Source organism: Corythoichthys intestinalis, chromosome 19 (genome assembly GCF_030265065.1).
Source record: "Corythoichthys intestinalis isolate RoL2023-P3 chromosome 19, ASM3026506v1, whole genome shotgun sequence".
Taxonomy (NCBI): Eukaryota; Metazoa; Chordata; class Actinopteri; order Syngnathiformes; family Syngnathidae; genus Corythoichthys; species Corythoichthys intestinalis.
In genome coordinates, this window is record NC_080413.1 from 23,332,070 (window position 1) to 23,349,733 (window position 17,664).

Sequence of the window (17,664 nt, forward strand, 5' to 3'; positions counted from 1 at the left end):
ATACAGGTTTCGGAACAGTCAATGTATTTTATTATGAAAATCTGTTAACAGGGAAACAGTCATTTACATATCCGGTCTGAATATGACAATGTAACAAAACGTACGAGTGCATGTCTTGTAGTGTGAAGTATTAAACCACAAAGAAACGGAAATGTCTCTTTCAACCGCGCGTTCGTTCTTGTCGGAAGCTTGCTATGGCGAGCAAGAACTTGACGCCAATTCCGCACTGTTGGAGCTCGACAAAGGTGCCCACATCCTAGTCTGCTAACGTGTTAGCATAGTTTCCAGTGCTTATTGATTTAAGCCAAATGAACAGAACATGTTTTGAGGACACTTGTGTGTCTTGTTTTCACGTGAGTAATGTGTTTTTGTTCGTAGGACTGCGATCGGGAAAGCCTGGAGAGCAGTGTGAAGCTGTGGTGCTCTTTCCCAAACTCTTCCTGAAGTACCCCTTTCCCATTCTCATCAACTCTGCCTTTCTAAAACTCGCTGATATATTCAGACTTGGGTATGGATGTTCAGTTGGCATAGTATTGAAAAAACAACAGCATGATTGTATCCTTTGACAAACGTATTATTTTTTTCATATTTCAGGAATAACTTTCTTCGCTTCTGTGTGCTAAAAGTAACGCAACAGAGTGAAAAACATCTGGAAAAAATCCTGAATGTGGACGAATTCGTCAAAAGAGTGTTTTCTGTCATTCATAGCAACGACCCTGTGGCCCGAGCTATTACTCTGAGGTATCAATCTAATGAAGGGTTATTCCTTGAGGAATAATCTGTGCACAGTTTACATGAACAGTTTGAACAATTTGAAATTATTCACCTAAATTCTATTCCTTATTTTCATAGAAGTTTTCATGGAAGTTCCATTTTGTTAGGAAAAAATGTTAATGATAATAACATTATTCAAATAAATTATTTACGTCCTGGGATTAGTTTTGTTTCTTCTGATACCAAACATACTTTGAAAATGCCCCCCCCCCCCCCCCGAAACTTTTAAACATGTCGGTAAATTACACTACTTTTTGTAACGTACAGCTAGTAACTATGTCTAGCAGCACATGTCGTAATTTCCTTACAGAAGGTGTGACGTAATATTAAGCAGTGTACATCAATGGGAACGTACTTTGAAAAATGGTATAAAAAATACAAAAAATTTTGTTTGAAAAAAGAAATGCTGACTAACCAACTCAAATTAATCATAAAAATGTATTCCATTCAGTACTACTTGTAGGTTGGGTTCAATGTGCCTGACTCACTTGAACAATTACAGTTTATTAATTGTGTTTTTCCAATCTCATCAGGATGCTTGGCAGTTTGGCCTCCATCATCCCAGAGAGGAAGAACGCGCATCACAACATTCGCCAGAGTCTAGATTCTCATGACAATGTGGAAGTAGAAGCTGCTATATTTGCAGCGGCCAGCTTTTCTGCGCAGTCAAAGTAAGGATATATTGTAAACAGAATGTGTTTATTAATTATGACTTTACTAATACGTTTACACAATTTACTGAGAGACTAGGGATGCCCCGATCTCATATTTTTATGTCCGAGTCACATGATTTTGAGTCCCGATCCGAAACCTGGAAGGGGGGGGGGGGGGTCTTTTTTTGGTTGTTTGTTTGTTTTTATTTGAATATAAGTTCCTAACATGTTACAGTACTGGACTGTTTACAGTACTTCCTCTTTCGCTTTTTCTGGGAGTATTGCGACAATGTCATTGTACGTATTTCTGGATTTGTTTTTTGTTTTTTTTCAAATTAAAAACCCGATCCTTTTCACCCGATTCCGATCCTCTGAAAAATGGCTCGATCGGCCTGATTTCCGTAGGGGACATCCCTATAACTACTGTTTAGATTTAAATACAGTACTAATTATGATCATGTCACCTTCATTCATCCATCAATCCAACTTCTTCCGCGTTTATCTGAGGTTGAGTCACGGCGGCAGTTGCATGGTTCATAATTTCAAATATTTATTTTGCTGTAGTTGTACAGGATTTGATAAAGTAGTTTTAAGAGACAATTGTATACCGAAAAACATTCCAAATTTTTCAAATATTTTGTATAATTTTAGAAGTTCTGCATTAATTGCTAGGTAAAAAAGATTTCTTTGGATACTTCCCTTTTGTTATTCTACTGCTGTTTGCTGTTTTAGAGTCTTTGCTGCTGGGATTTGTAACAAAGTCAGTGAGATGATTCAAGGTAAGTAACTTAAATTTTTATTTTTGCATGATTTTGAAATGAAAGTCCCATTCTATTCCAATACTTTTCTTTCTAATAATAAAAAAGTAGCAGTCCAAAGACACTTGCAAAGATCTGTAACACACACTGTTGTTTACAAACTCATATACCGGTATCTGTTTTAACACCACCCCAGGTTTGGAGACTCCTGTTGACCTAAAGCTGAAATTGATCCCCATGCTGCAGCACATGCACCATGATGCTAGTTTGGCATCCAGTAGTCGAGAACTTTTGCAAAACCTAGTCACGTCTTACCCCTCGACGCCCATGGTCATTGTGACCCTGCATACCTTTACCCAGCTTGCTGCGTCTTCCCTGATTGACATACCCAAGCAGGTACTTCTTTTCGATAAATGATACTAGGCATGTGCCGATATGGGATTCTGATGGTATGATAACCTTAAGCCAAAATATCACGGTTTCACGGTATCACGGGATTGCATTTACAGCTCTAAAATGTGTTACTTTGAGATATCTGGGTTAAAAAAACTTTTTTCCATTGAACAGGATTTTAATTTTTCAATACATGTTTGCAAGTTGGAACATAAGTTTAATGTTATAATAGATTTAAAAATTAACAAAAAAATAACTGAAATATTCTAAATAAGATTAAAATTAAATGCAATCCTTTAGGTGAGCCTAAACCCACAGCTACAGCTCAACTTTACAATCAGAACAAAAATAATTGAATTATTTCCATAAAAAGCACATATGTACGAGTCGTACCATGTTTACATTATACAGACACTCTCTTTCTCAACACAGACAGTTGCCAGAGAGAAAAAAAAAACACATGTGTTACCACCGCTAGACACTAGTAGCTGGTGGGAAATGTTCATGACAGTGTTTAATAACCTTTAATGTTTAAATGCGAAATTTGAGATATTGCCTCCTCGGCAGCTACCCGCCGCGAACATGTTTTACGGTTGGCCCTCCTCCTCTAAGCCGCGGCCGCCTGTAACTTTTCTGTAGCCGAAGTAGTCCCATACCAGCGATTTCGATTTCCTTAATGGGGGAAGAAGTTCAGGAGTTTCACCTTCCCCAGCAAACGTGTAGCACAGCTGATTCACTGACACTGAGCAACTCAGTGGGGGAGGGTTGAGCCTTGCAGTTGCAAGCGAAGGATGTCTCCCTGCAGTTTTGGGACATAAAAAATAGCTAATACCTTAGGGAAGGTATGACGGAAATTTTTTTGCGGTTTTGAAACAGTGACATTTTCATACCACGGTAATCGGCACATGTCTAAATAATACCATTTCTATTGTGAGGGTCCTTTTGATTATGTCCTTTTATTTTTATTTTATAGTTGCAGCTTCTCCTCCAATACCTGAAGGATGACCCACGCAAAGCAGTCAAGAGACTCGCGATTAACGATCTAAAGCTCCTTGCGAAAAAGGCTCCTCATCTTTGGACAAGGGAGAACACGCAGGTCAGTAGTAATGCACATGCGTACACTTCGTCAAGAGTATTCATCACATGCCTTGACTTGGATATGAACATGGGCGAAATCTTACAAAAATACAACATTATTGTTTAAACTGCAAGGGTTGAAGCTGGATGGAATACATTCAGTGTATAGTGTTATATTTAGTCCCATTTTCATATTTACTTGCAGACCCTGTGTGAGTGTGCACTGAGCAGTCCTAATGTTAGTTTGAAGTTGGGCATGTTAGCGGTCCTCTCTACTCTGTCTGAAACAATTGCAATTAAGCAGTACTTCAGTCAGACCACAGGTAGGATTCATATTCTGCAATATATCTGTACACAAGTTAGAGCCTGTTCATTCGCATCAAAATGACTCATTTTAATTTAAAATATTTTCTTCAGTCTCTGCTTCCCCTCGGATCACTGACTTGGTCAAATTGGCACAGGAGTGCTGTTACCATAGCAACTTGGCTGTCGCTGCCCATGGGGTCGTAGTGCTGTCCAATATTGTAATTTCTTGTCCAGAAAAAGGTACGTTAATGGTCCACTGGCATATTATCTATTGACACTTCTTGTTCCAGCTCCGCATAAGAAATTGCTTCTTAAATTACAACACTAATTTATTTTTGTCTCAATGTGTGTATCCTCAGATATTTCCCATCTGGAGCAGGATACCGTATTAGGGCTGGAGTCGCTGCTGATGCTTTGCAGTCAAGATGGCAGTTCAACTGCCCAGTCTACACTTAAAGTGAGACTATACGTTATCTGCATTCATTTACCTAGATAAAATAGCTCTCCATTTAATCCTGCTACATACCGTATCTTAATTGAAGCTGATATTTGCTGAGCCTAATTCACCATAATTATAGTTAACTAATTTAATGCCCAATTGAGTTTTCTGACATGTCTGAAAGTTTTTGTTTGCTCACAATTTTCTAATCTTCTGAATTTCAGACCACACTTACCTCATTAGTCAAGCTGCTGAAGAGTCGACCTCACCTCAGCCAATCCGCAGTGGAATTCTTGCTAGGTCAACTCCACTTGTCTTGTGACTCCTCTCGTGTTCTCATGTGCCACACGCTGTCAGCCATTGCCACCCATCTGCCAGTGCTGGGTGAAAGCATGCTGGGAGATCTGGTGGACCTCTACCAAGTGGCCAGTCATTCGTCCACCGACAAACAGCAAGAGCTTCTGGTAAGAAAAGTACTTACCCCAACATTTAAATTAACTGTAATTTCTGGAGTATAGTAAATCATCATGAATTATGGTAATCTTCCGCTGGATTGACATTTCAACTAATGGTAGGTATCCTGTCACTAGCATGTTGCTTTAGAAACAGTAACACTGATAGAATCGATAGCGCTTCAGTTTAGATAAAGCTTCACTGTTTTTTTTCCCTCTTTTTTCCCCCCTTTAAATTCTTTATCAACTTTCTCAGGTTTCTTTAGCGACTGTAATTTTTGTTGCCAGCCAGTCATCGCTGTCAGCAGAAGTAAAAACAGTCATCAAACAACAGCTTGAGCACGTTGCCAATGGTTGGACCGTGTACCGGATTGCACGGCAGGCATCTCGCATGGTAATTTTACGCCTTGATGTTTGAAGGTATAGAACAGGGGTCGGGAACCTTTTTGGCTGAAAGAGCCATGAACGCCACATATTTTTAAATGTAATTCTGTGAGAGCCATACAATATGTTTAAAACTAGAAATACAAGTAATGTGTGGATTTTGTGTATTTTCAACACTTTTAAGTACAATAAGTCTCTGAATTCTTTTTGATAACATAGTTATGCTGTTGCTAATCAATGATGAGTATTTCTTACCATTAATGTGACTTCTGGTGCTGCATGGTTTCGTTGATGGCTTTGTAGTCTGGTTCAGGCAGGCGTTGAGAAACTTAAGCACGGAGCACCATCAGTGTACACCGAAACAAGTTTATCCATCGGTAGATTTTTTTCTTTACAGAACTCGGTGAAGGACTTGAATAAATCTTCCCCTCTTGTCCCTTTCATAGTTAAAACCTTCCAATCACACTGAACTGGGATAAATAGCTTTCGTCTGTTGACTCATCCAAATCGAGAGAAAAAAACGGTGCCATATTTATGTCCTTATGACCTGCTAAAAAAGTAAGATACTCCTTGTCTTTTGTTCTTTTGGCCATCTTCTCAAAAGGGTTTCTAAAATTAGATGACAACGCGGAAAACGAAACTGAAGACGCGCACATAGGCCGCTATTTTCAACAGTGTTTCTGCCTCATCTGCATTTCCTATATGATTGATTGATAGTAGACAGACAGACACAGAGACAGACAGACACAACTATATGCATGTTTGCCCCTTTCCCACTAAAATTACTGCGAATCGGCTTTCTAGTCGACGGTTGTAGTATATGTGCTACGTGTCCCATAATCACTCTGGGCTCACGGAGCCAATGGCATGGGACTTGGGGAGAAATCTTTTTTTTTTTTTTTCTTTTTTTTTTTTTAAATTAAAAAAAAAATGGCTTGGGGGGATCTAACGTAGAACATCTAGGTTGCTATTTGATTATATCTAGTGCGAAGTGCGGGAGCGTTGTCGGAGCATTAAAAAAGTTAACATAAGCCGCAAAAGTTACGTCTGCTCATTACTTCACAACACCAGCGTATGACCGGTGACCGTCGCCGTTTCGCGCAATGCGCAAATGAGTATAATGAAACTTTTTTTTTTTTTTTTTTTAAATAATTAAAGATTTTTCTGCGTGGCCAGATGCAGCCGTCAAAAGAGCAAGATCTGGCTCGCGAGCCATAGGTTCCCAACCCCTGGTATAGAAACAAGTCCAGTTTTGTCTAAAGAAACCGAGGAGGCACTGTAGGAGAGACGCTAACTAGTTTGACTACAAAACTTGTATATTGTTGGGAAAAAAGCACCAAGTTTTACTTGTACCTACCTGTAAAGGGAATTGGTGTCATCATTATGGGTACATTGTTGAAGTGGAACTTTTTACTGCTACGTAGAGCTTTGTGTTGTTGCATTAAACGGTTTTCTTGAATCTGCAGGGGTGCCACGAACTCTCCAGCGAGCTCTACCAGAGTCTAAGAACGCGTGTGGCATCGGAGCATTTCTACTTCTGGCTCAACAGCCTCAAGGAATTCTCTCAGGCCGAGCAGTGCCTGACACACATGGAGGACGGAGACTACAGCGGGGCCATGAGTGCCATTGCCGAGGCCCTACGCTCGTACCAAAAGGGCATCGCCTCCCTCACAGTCAGTTAACTGCCAGGCATCTGGCTGCCATTAAACATTTATTTTACTAACTCCATCACCAGCGACAGATGCTCCTAGTTGATGATCCTCTTGATAGTCTTGGTGTTGGATCAGATCCCACACAGCCTGTTAGCGGATTAATGTGCATAATACCTGCATGTATCTTGTCAATTCATCTTGAGATGTGTGCAACTGTGGCATTAATGTAAGGTTATGTGATTAATCCTCCCCTCCAGGCGGCCAGCACTCCTCTAAATCCACTTACTTTCCAGTGCGAGTTCATTAAATTACGGATCGACAACTTGCAAGCACTGTCCCAGCTTATTTGCACCTGCAACAGCCTAAAGACCAGCCCTCCTCCCGCCGTGGCCACCTCTCTTGCCCTGAGCACAGGCCACGACCTACAGAGCTGCGGCCGCATCTCTCAACAGGTAAAAACACTTCAAAGACAGGCTAATTGTACAATTGACAACATTATCAATTGATTACTCTTTGGATTTATTTATTTATTTAGCATACTGTTCTGAATTTAGGTTGCACCGATTATAAAGCGCACCATTGATAAAGAGTATATTTTCACACATAAGGTGCACCTGATTGTAAGGCACATTAGTACGTCAATGCGTTTGTTCTTTATCTTTTAATATTGTAGTACATAGTTTTATTATTTGTTGAAGTATAACACCATAACCATAACACCATATTAGTTTAATTATGGGTTTCTTAAATGTGTGCCTTGAGCACTTCATTGAAGCAGTATTATACAAATACAGTCAAACATAACTGGTTCAAGATTGCTATGCACTACCAGAATTCATACATTGTGGGACACTGGATTAAAAGGTGCACTGTTTTGGAGAAAATTGAAAGATTTTAAGTACTGTACTTTATATGTAGTCTGAAGATTACAGTATTTAGAATATGGCAAATAGCATAAAAAGCGGTCCATCATTTGCTTTTTCAGATGAAAGTATGCAAGGACGAGTTCACAAGTCTCGCGGCCCGCTACGCTGAATTACACCAATCATCGTTTGATGCCGATTATGCCACTCTGCGGAATGTAGAGTTGTATCCTATTTCTAGTAATGCACTGATACTATATGTCTGAACTCTTTTTCTTTCTGAAAGAAATGTTATCAGTGCATTTCTTTTCAACACTGTCTCTATACCTTCTGACTGACACATTATACGATTTTGTTTTCTTAACAACTTAATTAGACAACAGCAGAGCTGTCTACTCGTCTCTCACGTGATTGAGGCTCTGATATTGGACCCGCAGTCTCTCAGGTATGCCCAGCCTTTGAAAGGTACTTATACATTGGTATATATTTTTAACAGAATTGCATTTGGAAACCAAAGCAGCACATTACTAAGTGCTGTTTAGTCATACATATTTTGCTTTCATTATTTTTCCGACCTAAACTACCCTGACATTTGAGAAGATTAGTCATTTCCATGTGGTGCCTTGTTGGAGATGTATCAGTGAAATGTCAGCTTAGTTAAATGCATGCTAATGAGTTCACTGGACTGTTTCTATGTTCGGCGTGGCACGAATATACTAAAGCTTTGCGTACATTTAAATTAGAACTGATCGCTTTTTTTTTTTGTCTACATATTATGTAGTTATCAGGAGTATGCCCCCCTTGGCTTAGTTCAGTCAGAGAGCGAATATGAGCGGAGGATGATGTCAGTCTTTACCCATGTGCTTGAGGAAGTGGAGACCCTCAGCAAAAAGCATCCGCCTGTGTCTTACCTGGTAAGATAAATATATGAATGTATACTGTATTACACATTTACTGTCATTTTGTGTTATATTGTGCAACTGTATCTACTGTCTTCTTCAGCATACAGGTTGTCTTTGTGATGCCATTATAGCACTGCTAAAGGTCCCGCTGTCTTTCCAGAGGTACTTCTTCCAAAAGCTTCAATCGACAAGCATCAAGGTAACAGTTATTAACATGCTAAGCCTAATTGTGTGATATTTTCAAAGGCACATCTCAATTAGAGTCCTGTAGTAAAAGTTCATTCACTGCAATGGTCAAACTAATAAAGTGAAATTCATTAACTTGGTTTCCGCGGGGTTTTAAAAAGTTGTGAATTTAATCATTTTAATAAACTCTCTTTGAAAGACATTGCCTTTTATCTGGCAGTTTAAAAAATCCTTACCTTTGAAGTTTGTCTTCATTACATGAAATTGTTCTAATTGGTCTTCAAAAGTCTTGAATGACACTCGACGAAACACATAGAAACAGATTAAAAACAAGGCCAATTCTGCCTTAATTTTTCCCATTAAAGTTACTTATGTTACATTCTAATTTCTTGAGATGCATTAAATATTATAATATGTAGTTATGATGTGTGTATCATCAAAATTACAAAAATAATAAAATCCTCTAACAAATCGTCAGTACTTAATAAAATCCGGTTTTGAATTTTGATATGGTCTCATAGCTGACGCATTTCTGTCCTTATTTATCTAGCTTGCCCTGTCGCCCTCCCCACGAACACCAAACGAACCCATCCCAGTACAAAATAACCAGCAGCTGACTCTCAAGGTTGAGGGGGTTGTTCAACATGGTTCCAGCCCAGGACTCTTCAGGAAGATCCAGTCCGTGTGTTTGAATGTCACGTCCACCCTCCAGAGCAAGGGACCTGGGGCAGACTACAAGGTATACATCCTGTGCTTGTATTGCAAATGTACAGGATTTCCTCAAAACGTGGCCTCTGCTCTAATAGACGGTGATAGTACCGGTATGTTGGCTTTCTTTTCAGTTTGACTTTAAATTAATGCCTCCTATTCCCATCAGGAAAAGAAATAGACTCTAGGTAAATTAAACTACATTTACGATGACATCATTGGCATAATAGACCTCCTTCCTCAAGGCATCTGCATACCTGTCAAGTTGTACGGTTTCAGCGTAATTTGTACAAGTGAGCACATATTTTCAAAATGTGTACACCATACGTTCAAAATCTGTACGTTTTTTTCCCTCCGTTCGGATTGTGTCACTGTTTCGGCAACGAGACAATGTGCGTTGCTATGCGTTAATACGTTGGTTGAATCACGCGAGAAAAGTCAGAGACACGGAGAGAGAAGAGCGGGAGTGGGAAGGAGGGAAGAGTTGTGACGCTGTTGCAAACGCGATGCTAGGCTAAGTGGCTCCAATATTTCCTGACTGTAGCCGACAGCCTACAATCTACGCCCACTTGATGCTACACTAGATATCACAGGCATATAGAACTACATACGAAATGACAGACATGGTGGCGTTAGTAAACAGCCGCCATTTTAAAGCTGTAGACTTCTCAGAAAGGCTCTGTTGTAGTGAACCTTCCTAGCGAACCTAAGTACTTTTTATCTAAAATACTCCTAATTCGGCAAAATCCTGATTTAAATCTATCTTTAAATGATGAAACAGTTTTAAAACTTTCACATGTCGAAAGTAGAAGGGTACTAATGCAAAAACGGGAGCAATTTTAACAACTTTAACAGTTGATTCAAAACATTAAATGAGTTCCAAACATAGCAAAGGTTACAATGTTTTTTGGGGTTTTTTTTCAAATGAAAAAAAAAGAAAGGTAACACCAGTTACTTTGCCAAGTAACTAATTACTCTTACATTCAGGTAACCGTTACTAACTCAATTTGACAGGTCTGCATCTGTAAAGATGATGTAACAATTGAGTTTAAAGAGAGCGCTGCTGTTGGCATGGTGGAGCATGAGAGTCAAACAAGGTGTTGGAAAAGAATGTTGATGAGTCGAATCGATATGAATAATATCATGCACATTTTAATATTTTTACATAAATTCAATTTCAAAATGCATCATTTGTTTGCCTTGCAGATAATGCTGGACAGTACAACCAATGAGATTGAGCAACGGGTAGAACCCCACAATGATTACTTTAGCACCCAGTTCCTGCTCAATTTTTCCATTTTGGGCACTCACGCCGTCTCAGTGGAGGCCTCAGTGGTGGACGAGAGCGGCATTGAGTGGAAGACCGGTCCCAAAACCACATTGGCGGTCAAGTCCATGGAGGATCCGTACTCCCAGCAGCTTCGCCACCAAATGCAGCAAAGTGCAGCTCAGCCTGCATCTCAGAGGAGCGCATACAGTCGCTTCTAGTCAGTATTTTAGCTACAACTACTCGCTTGTCTGTATGTACATATTTATTCCATTGATTAAAAGAATAGATTTAATTTTTTATTATCTTTTTAAAAGACACAAAGGCTGAATATCACACAGTATTCTATCCGAAGAGTATGCAGTCCAGGGATAGGTTTTCTCCATGGAAGCCAGCTAAATTTCTCATAATTCAGGAATTTTTCTTAATGCACTAACATTTCATGCCGTAATCTCTAGGACATTGAATGGATGTCCTTGGATTACCGTTTTGCTTTTCACAAAGTGCGCCATCAGGGGGCAGACTAATCATAATCATCATCTGCACCAAATTCTGTACCCCCCCCCCCCCCCCCCCCAAAACACCACTGTTGCATTAATAGGTGAAATTTTAGAAATTGTAATTAAATTTAATGTTGATGCAAATTTAAAACCAACTGTCAAAATGTGTTTCAAGATAGAAATGTTAATGTGTAGTTACTTCCCTTTTAACATTATGATCACATCCCTTCACTGGCATATAAATGCGAGCACTGTATACCGGGATGTAGTGACGATCGATTTAGTAACAAGATAATAAAACCATCATCATTTTACAACAGAGAGCTTGCGCACTTAGAGGATGGATGGAGACACTGGTACCAGGTGAGCGCAAGCGAAGGCGTAAAATGAGTGACTTCTGCTATTAGATTTCAAAACAAAAGATATTTTTGTAACCGACGCGCACAATAGTGCGGATTACTTGAAAATAAAGCTATTCAGTTTGGGATTGATATAACGTTGATTTATAAAATTAAAGTACTGTATAACTTTTATCCTGAAACGTTTGGGCGGGTATTTTTCTTTTTTTTTATTGTGAAGGCGTTTCACTTCCGCCTCCATCTACATACATCCAGTGAACTCACCGATGTGCGAATCCCGATTAAGAGCAGATAACGGATCCGGCCAGCCTACAAGCGAAGCATCGCCGTTCAGTCCATTTAACTACTCTTCAATTCATGCTTGTCGCGGCGCCGACACCAGAATCGGGGCTTATTTTGTCCACAGAAGGCAGGATCTCGGTAGCAATTTTAACACCGACAACCACGATGGGGATGATGCATCAGTGGAATTATCCCGGTGTCTGACTGCGATGGAACCGGCCGCGCTCAAGTGGAGCTCCTTGCTCGCTAGCTAGCGTGCTAGCTGGCTAACGGTGCCCACCGGGATTCACTCGAGCAGCCCCGGATAACGACGCCTTGATGGGTGTGATTGCGCTAATTACACCGGGATTGTTGCGACGACACCAGGCGAATTGAGCCATGTCCCTAATTTTGATCCAAAACCGGACCTTATCTGCTCGAAAATGTGCTAACTTATTGGGTTAGGTTGTTCCTGCACATGACTGCGTTCGCCTGGCTTCAATACATTTGCTTATTGCTCCATCTTTAATGCTCCTTGGATGCTTCCGTGACATTAATTTGGTAAGTAACGAGATACCGCACGTCTATTTCAATTCAGGGTCTGACTATATCCTGTAAGTGGAGTGCGGATACAGTATCCCGCATTGGATTTGCCTGGGCGCGTACATTTCATGTCAAGTCAAGTACATGCGGGTTCCGTGGAAGGCTTACCAGCAGAGTTATCGTATGCATTTACACATTTACAAGCAGGGCGTTCTTCTTCTTCTTCAAAAAAAAAAAAAAAAAAATGCTAGGCTAACTCAGCCCACACTGTGCTCGCTAGCTTGTTTAGAAGTCATTTTATGGTGAAAAATCTTTTCAGCATTACAGTGGCGCCAAGACAGCTAGCTTGAAGACACAAGGGGACACAGATTTAAATCTTTCTCACGATGTCCAGAATGGCTTCACTCCCTATTGGTCAGCGCCATATTCATTTGCATTACTACGGAAGTTATGTACATATGACTGCCACGAAAAAAAGTACTAGTTTCACGTAATTGCATTAAAAGAAACAAAATTACGTTGAAAACGTATCACTTTTTAAATTACTGGGTGTTTCACTTTGTATTTCAAGATGGAGCTGAGCAAAAGTGACATTTTTTCATTTAATATTTTACAAATAATAACAAAAAGAACATAAGATTATTTGATTAATCAATTCAACAGTCAAGTGCTTTTGATTCATAAAATAGTCCATAGTGACAGCCCTAGGGTTATATACAGTAGATGATTCAGTGAACTTGTACCCTATGCCAGTTTAAGACGTACAGTAGTTAAATTGTACTTTATAGAGCACCTCCCACCTGGGTTGGGATCGTTATCAGTTTGCGGCTATGCATACTTGAGAAAGGATTTTGAGATTCACTGGGTAGTCCTGACTCCTGAAGAAAAACACATTTGGAAAGAACGTAATTTGCCAGTTTCAAACTTCCATGCTATTTATCAAATTGTTTGTGCCCTAGATCTTCTGTAATTGTGGTTTGGATGTGTTCCGCAGGCCAGGAGTTTGGCACTTAGGCTCTTGAGGTAGCCTTGTTTCTTGTTCATCAGCTTGAGTAGCACAAAAAGCTCCGGTATATATCTTGAAATAATGTGATAAATTCACTTTTTAATGCGGAAAAGATCAAATAGAAAAATAACAATTGTTTGACCGCAATATGATTGGGTACATTAAAAAAGATTTACAGTTACAGTACTTTTGACTCCCCGTGCACACACTGATTGCTCTGTACTTGTACAAACTCACACTCAACTGTTTGTCCTTTTCTCTCTTCCAGACAGTGTGGATCACGATGGCCCAGCTGTTGGACGGGGCCGGCAAACTGAGCTGGACTCTGCTCAAGGCTGTGCTCCGTTTTGTGTTTATGTTCATCAACAACTGTGTAGCCATCCCGTCCTACTGCCTATACCTGCTCGTGCTGCAGCCCCTGAGAATATGGCACAGCTCCACGTTCTGGCACCTTGAGGGAGTCATGTTTAAATGGCTGCTGGCCATGGTGTCGTCGTGGGGCTGGATTGCAGGCTACACTGGTAAGATGCTTTTGATTCTCACTAAAATGTTCACTCATATCTACTTTTACTTGAGCATTCAAAAGTGTCGAGAAAGACATAGCCAAACCATAGGAACTTTTAATTGTTGCTGCAACCAGTGACCACCAAAGAAATGAATCGCTTTGTAATATGAGATGTAATCACAAGGGTCAGTCTGTATTATTTCCCACATCTACTGGGTTGAATGTCTTGTAAGTGATTCATTTAGTCTGTGGTGTTTGGTTGCACAGGGGTTGTGGGCAAAATGCTTACTAATTGTAAGTGGTGTTCGTAGGGTGTAACAAGGTGTACTGATCAATAATGCAAACTTGTCATCTAATATAACGCTGAGTACTGCCTTATGTAACATTTGTAGTACATGCAGTTTGTCAAGCTGTGGAGGATAAACATCAGAGGGTGACAGTCCATCTATGGAGGAGACACATGCTTAGTATAAGATGACTTTACTTGGAAGAAATTGTAATATAGGCAGGGTTTTATAGTTATTAGATGCATTTCTAATTTTAAAGAAGGTATGTGATGTGCAGATACAGTAATAATTTGAAGACAGCACTGTGCTGTTGGTATTAATTACAGAACATCAATTACTAGAACACTAGTGGAACTCCCAATTTGTTTAGTTCTTCTATAAAAAGCAATGCTTTAAAGTCATGTCATACACTCATATATTAAACAGAACTATCGTAATTTTCGGACTATAAGCCGCTACTTTTGACCCTCATTTTGAATCCTGCGGTCTATAGTCCGGTACGGCTTATTTGTTGATTTATTTGGGTTAATAGGTAACACTTTATTTGACAGCCGCATCATAAGACTGCCATAGGACCACCGTATTTATGACATGACACTGTCATGGACATTAATGAATGTTTATGAAAGATGTCATTAAGTGTCACCTAGAGAATTTTGTCACTAATTCCTTTTGCGTGCAGCTCGGATGTTTTACATTTATTCAAAAGTGAGATAATTTGCCGGATGACTCAAAATGACATCTGTAATATGCATTCATTAATGGTCATGGCAGTGGCATGTCATAACTATGATAGTCTTTTGGCGCCACTGTAAAATAAAGTGTTACTAAATACCATACTAGCAATTAATGAAACAATTTGGGCAGTAACTGAGGAAATAATTAGCACAAAATATGAATTTTGATTATTATTTACATCTGTAGCGCTGCAATGCATTCTAGGAGACATGTTGGAGGACAAAAGTGTTGACAGCAGGTGGAGCAACGATGGCCAATGAAGCGTCTTGAAGCAATTAAGTGTTTCAGCCAATTGGTTCGAAGCTCCTTGGTGGTTCATTTGGTCCTATGACGGTCTTACGATGCCGCTGTCAAATAAACTGTTACCGGTTAATATCTTTTGGTGAAAATATTCCATTATACAGTGAGGACGGCTGCGGCTTATAGTCAAGTGCTGCTTATCTATGAACAAATGCCGTTTTCATGTCAAATTTTGTGGGTTCGGCTTAAAGTCAGGTGCGCCTTTTAGTCCGAAAATTACGGTACTCACCCTTTGGGATGTGCTGTTTAAGTGGAAAGAAAATTTGTATCAGCTGCATAGATCATACATTTTAACACTCTAAACTCTTAAAAGTACAGATTGAAGTTTGCACATAACACGAGCAACTGCTGTGTCATAAAACCTATACAATAAATTGTTTCCTCATCTTATCTCCAACCTTAGGTGAAGTACACGTGATGCGCACAGGAAAGAGAACTGGGTTCATCCAGGAGTGGAGTCTCTTTACGCAATACGATTATATATTTCATATAAATTATTAATGTTAGCTCGTTAAAATAGAAATAGAAATTTAGCCACCTTGTACTGAGCAGCTAGGACATTGATACGCAATAATGTCATGCATCACAATAAGAAATACGTTTTCTGTGGTTTCACACACACACACAAAAAAAAAAAACACCGGTAGGTGATTTTAGAGGGTCACCTAGTTTAAGTTCCACTTGATTAGCAGACAACTAAATACTTATTTTCAGAATATTAATTTTAATCAGAATTTCAGACAATTTCTACATTTTATAATCTAAGGTTAATTTTTAAGTTTCCCTTATTGAGTCACTAATGAGCCCTCGTATAAAGTAGAGTACATGACATTTGACACAGATTTTAAACAGCAAAAGAATCGTTCTTCCAGACCGTTGCAGGGCTGTGAATTAGAATGTTTAGTTTTCGCACTAAGGAAATGAGATTAGATTCAAATGGGTGTTGATTTCACTCATATCGAATATTGTCTCTATGTGTGGTCAGTCAAAAGATTGTTGAGTCTTTTGCAAACAGATTCACTTGTGAAGATCAGTTCATGAAGTATTGATGCTACATTTGCGAAAGGAGCAGCCAGAGAGGTAAATATTGCTCTTCACGCCTTGCAAACAATGTTGTCAGAGTAGTGGATGTCCCAGTTTAGTTGGTAAAAACATGCAAATGGAATGTTTGGCCAGGCCAAAGAAGCAAAATGTTGACATACAGTTTTTCACCGGACTTTTGTAATGGTTTGTAGTGGGTGGGCTTTTTTGCCTTTTTTGGTTGTCAGTCATTAGACCTGTTGTTGATAAAAGCATGAAAACCTCAATTTGTCTTACTGGGATGTCACACTTACACATACTGGGTAGACACAAGCAAGTGCGCCACATCTGCGTGATTGAGTTTTAGCTGCATGTTAATGTCAGTTAAGCTTGAAGTGGTCTGTTCAAACATCAAAAATGCAGGTTGTAACATTTTAATTTCAATTTAATATGTGACTTTCATAGAATAGAAAAAGTAAAGCAATATTTCCTAACCTTTCTTGAGCCAAAGCACATATTTTACTTAAACATTTGTAAAATCCCACGACGCACCACCAAACAAAAATGTCACAACAATTACATGAATCATTATAATTATTAAGATTAGTGAATTAATGATGACTTTCTCACTTTTACACTTACATTATATTTCCCATATTGGGTATACTGTGGTTGGCAATAACTGGAGTAAAGGACATCATCAGTAGGGGTGTGCAAAATTTCCGATTCTTAGAATATTCGCGATTCGGCCTTGGAAGATTTCAGAACGATTCACAAATATCCAAATTCCAATTATTGAAATATGCCAAGCAAAGCGGAACTAAAACGGAACTAAAACACAGTCAGCGGGTCTTCATTACTCAATACGGACCGAGAATAAACATCATGCTTGTTGTCATCACCTGGGTCACCCGGCTAATGACAATGCTTAACTCGCAGCTCTGGCTCAACTCATACCGCTAGATAAAAAAACAATAATACCTGACTACTGCCAGCAGCCGCTACAAACTACGCCCACATAATGCTACGGTAGATATCACATGTATAAAGAACTAGATGCGTAATGACAGACTCGGCGGTGTTAGCAGCATATTAATAGAAAACTAGATGCAAAATGACAGACATGCCGGCGTTGGTAAACAGCCGCCATCTTAAAGCAGTACACTTCCCTGGAAGTCTTTTGTGACGAAACTTCCAAACGAACCTAATTAACTTTTTATCTAAAATACTCCTAAATCGGCAAAATCTTGACTTGAATCTATCTTTAAATGATGAAACCGTTTTAAAACTTTCACGTGTCGAAAGTAGACAGAAGGGGAATTATGGAATAA

General features: G+C 39.4%; 2 protein-coding genes across 2 annotated transcripts in view; both read left to right on the forward strand.

Moving 5' to 3' along the window:
* The first annotated feature begins 73 nt into the window (after positions 1-73).
* Positions 74-11,109, forward strand: ints7 (integrator complex subunit 7). Its single transcript, XM_057823129.1, has 20 exons — positions 74-245; positions 379-508; positions 595-741; positions 1,308-1,445; positions 2,160-2,206; positions 2,382-2,581; positions 3,552-3,674; positions 3,861-3,978; positions 4,073-4,201; positions 4,321-4,418; positions 4,625-4,864; positions 5,109-5,246; positions 6,703-6,909; positions 7,146-7,340; positions 7,874-7,977; positions 8,128-8,196; positions 8,533-8,665; positions 8,754-8,852; positions 9,390-9,578; positions 10,754-11,109. The coding sequence occupies exons 1-20, from the start codon at positions 152-154 to the stop codon at positions 11,033-11,035; spliced, it is 2,880 nt and encodes a 959-aa protein (XP_057679112.1). The 5' UTR covers positions 74-151; the 3' UTR covers positions 11,036-11,109.
* Positions 11,110-12,346: 1,237 nt separating this feature from the next.
* lpgat1 (lysophosphatidylglycerol acyltransferase 1) overlaps positions 12,347-17,664 on the forward strand; it is a 38,193-nt gene continuing 32,875 nt past the window's right edge. The window contains exons 1-2 of the mRNA XM_057823130.1: positions 12,347-12,495; positions 13,752-14,004. Coding sequence (XP_057679113.1) covers positions 12,463-12,495; positions 13,752-14,004 — 286 coding nt within the window. The 5' untranslated portion in view covers positions 12,347-12,462. The remainder of the gene's footprint in view (positions 12,496-13,751; positions 14,005-17,664) is intronic.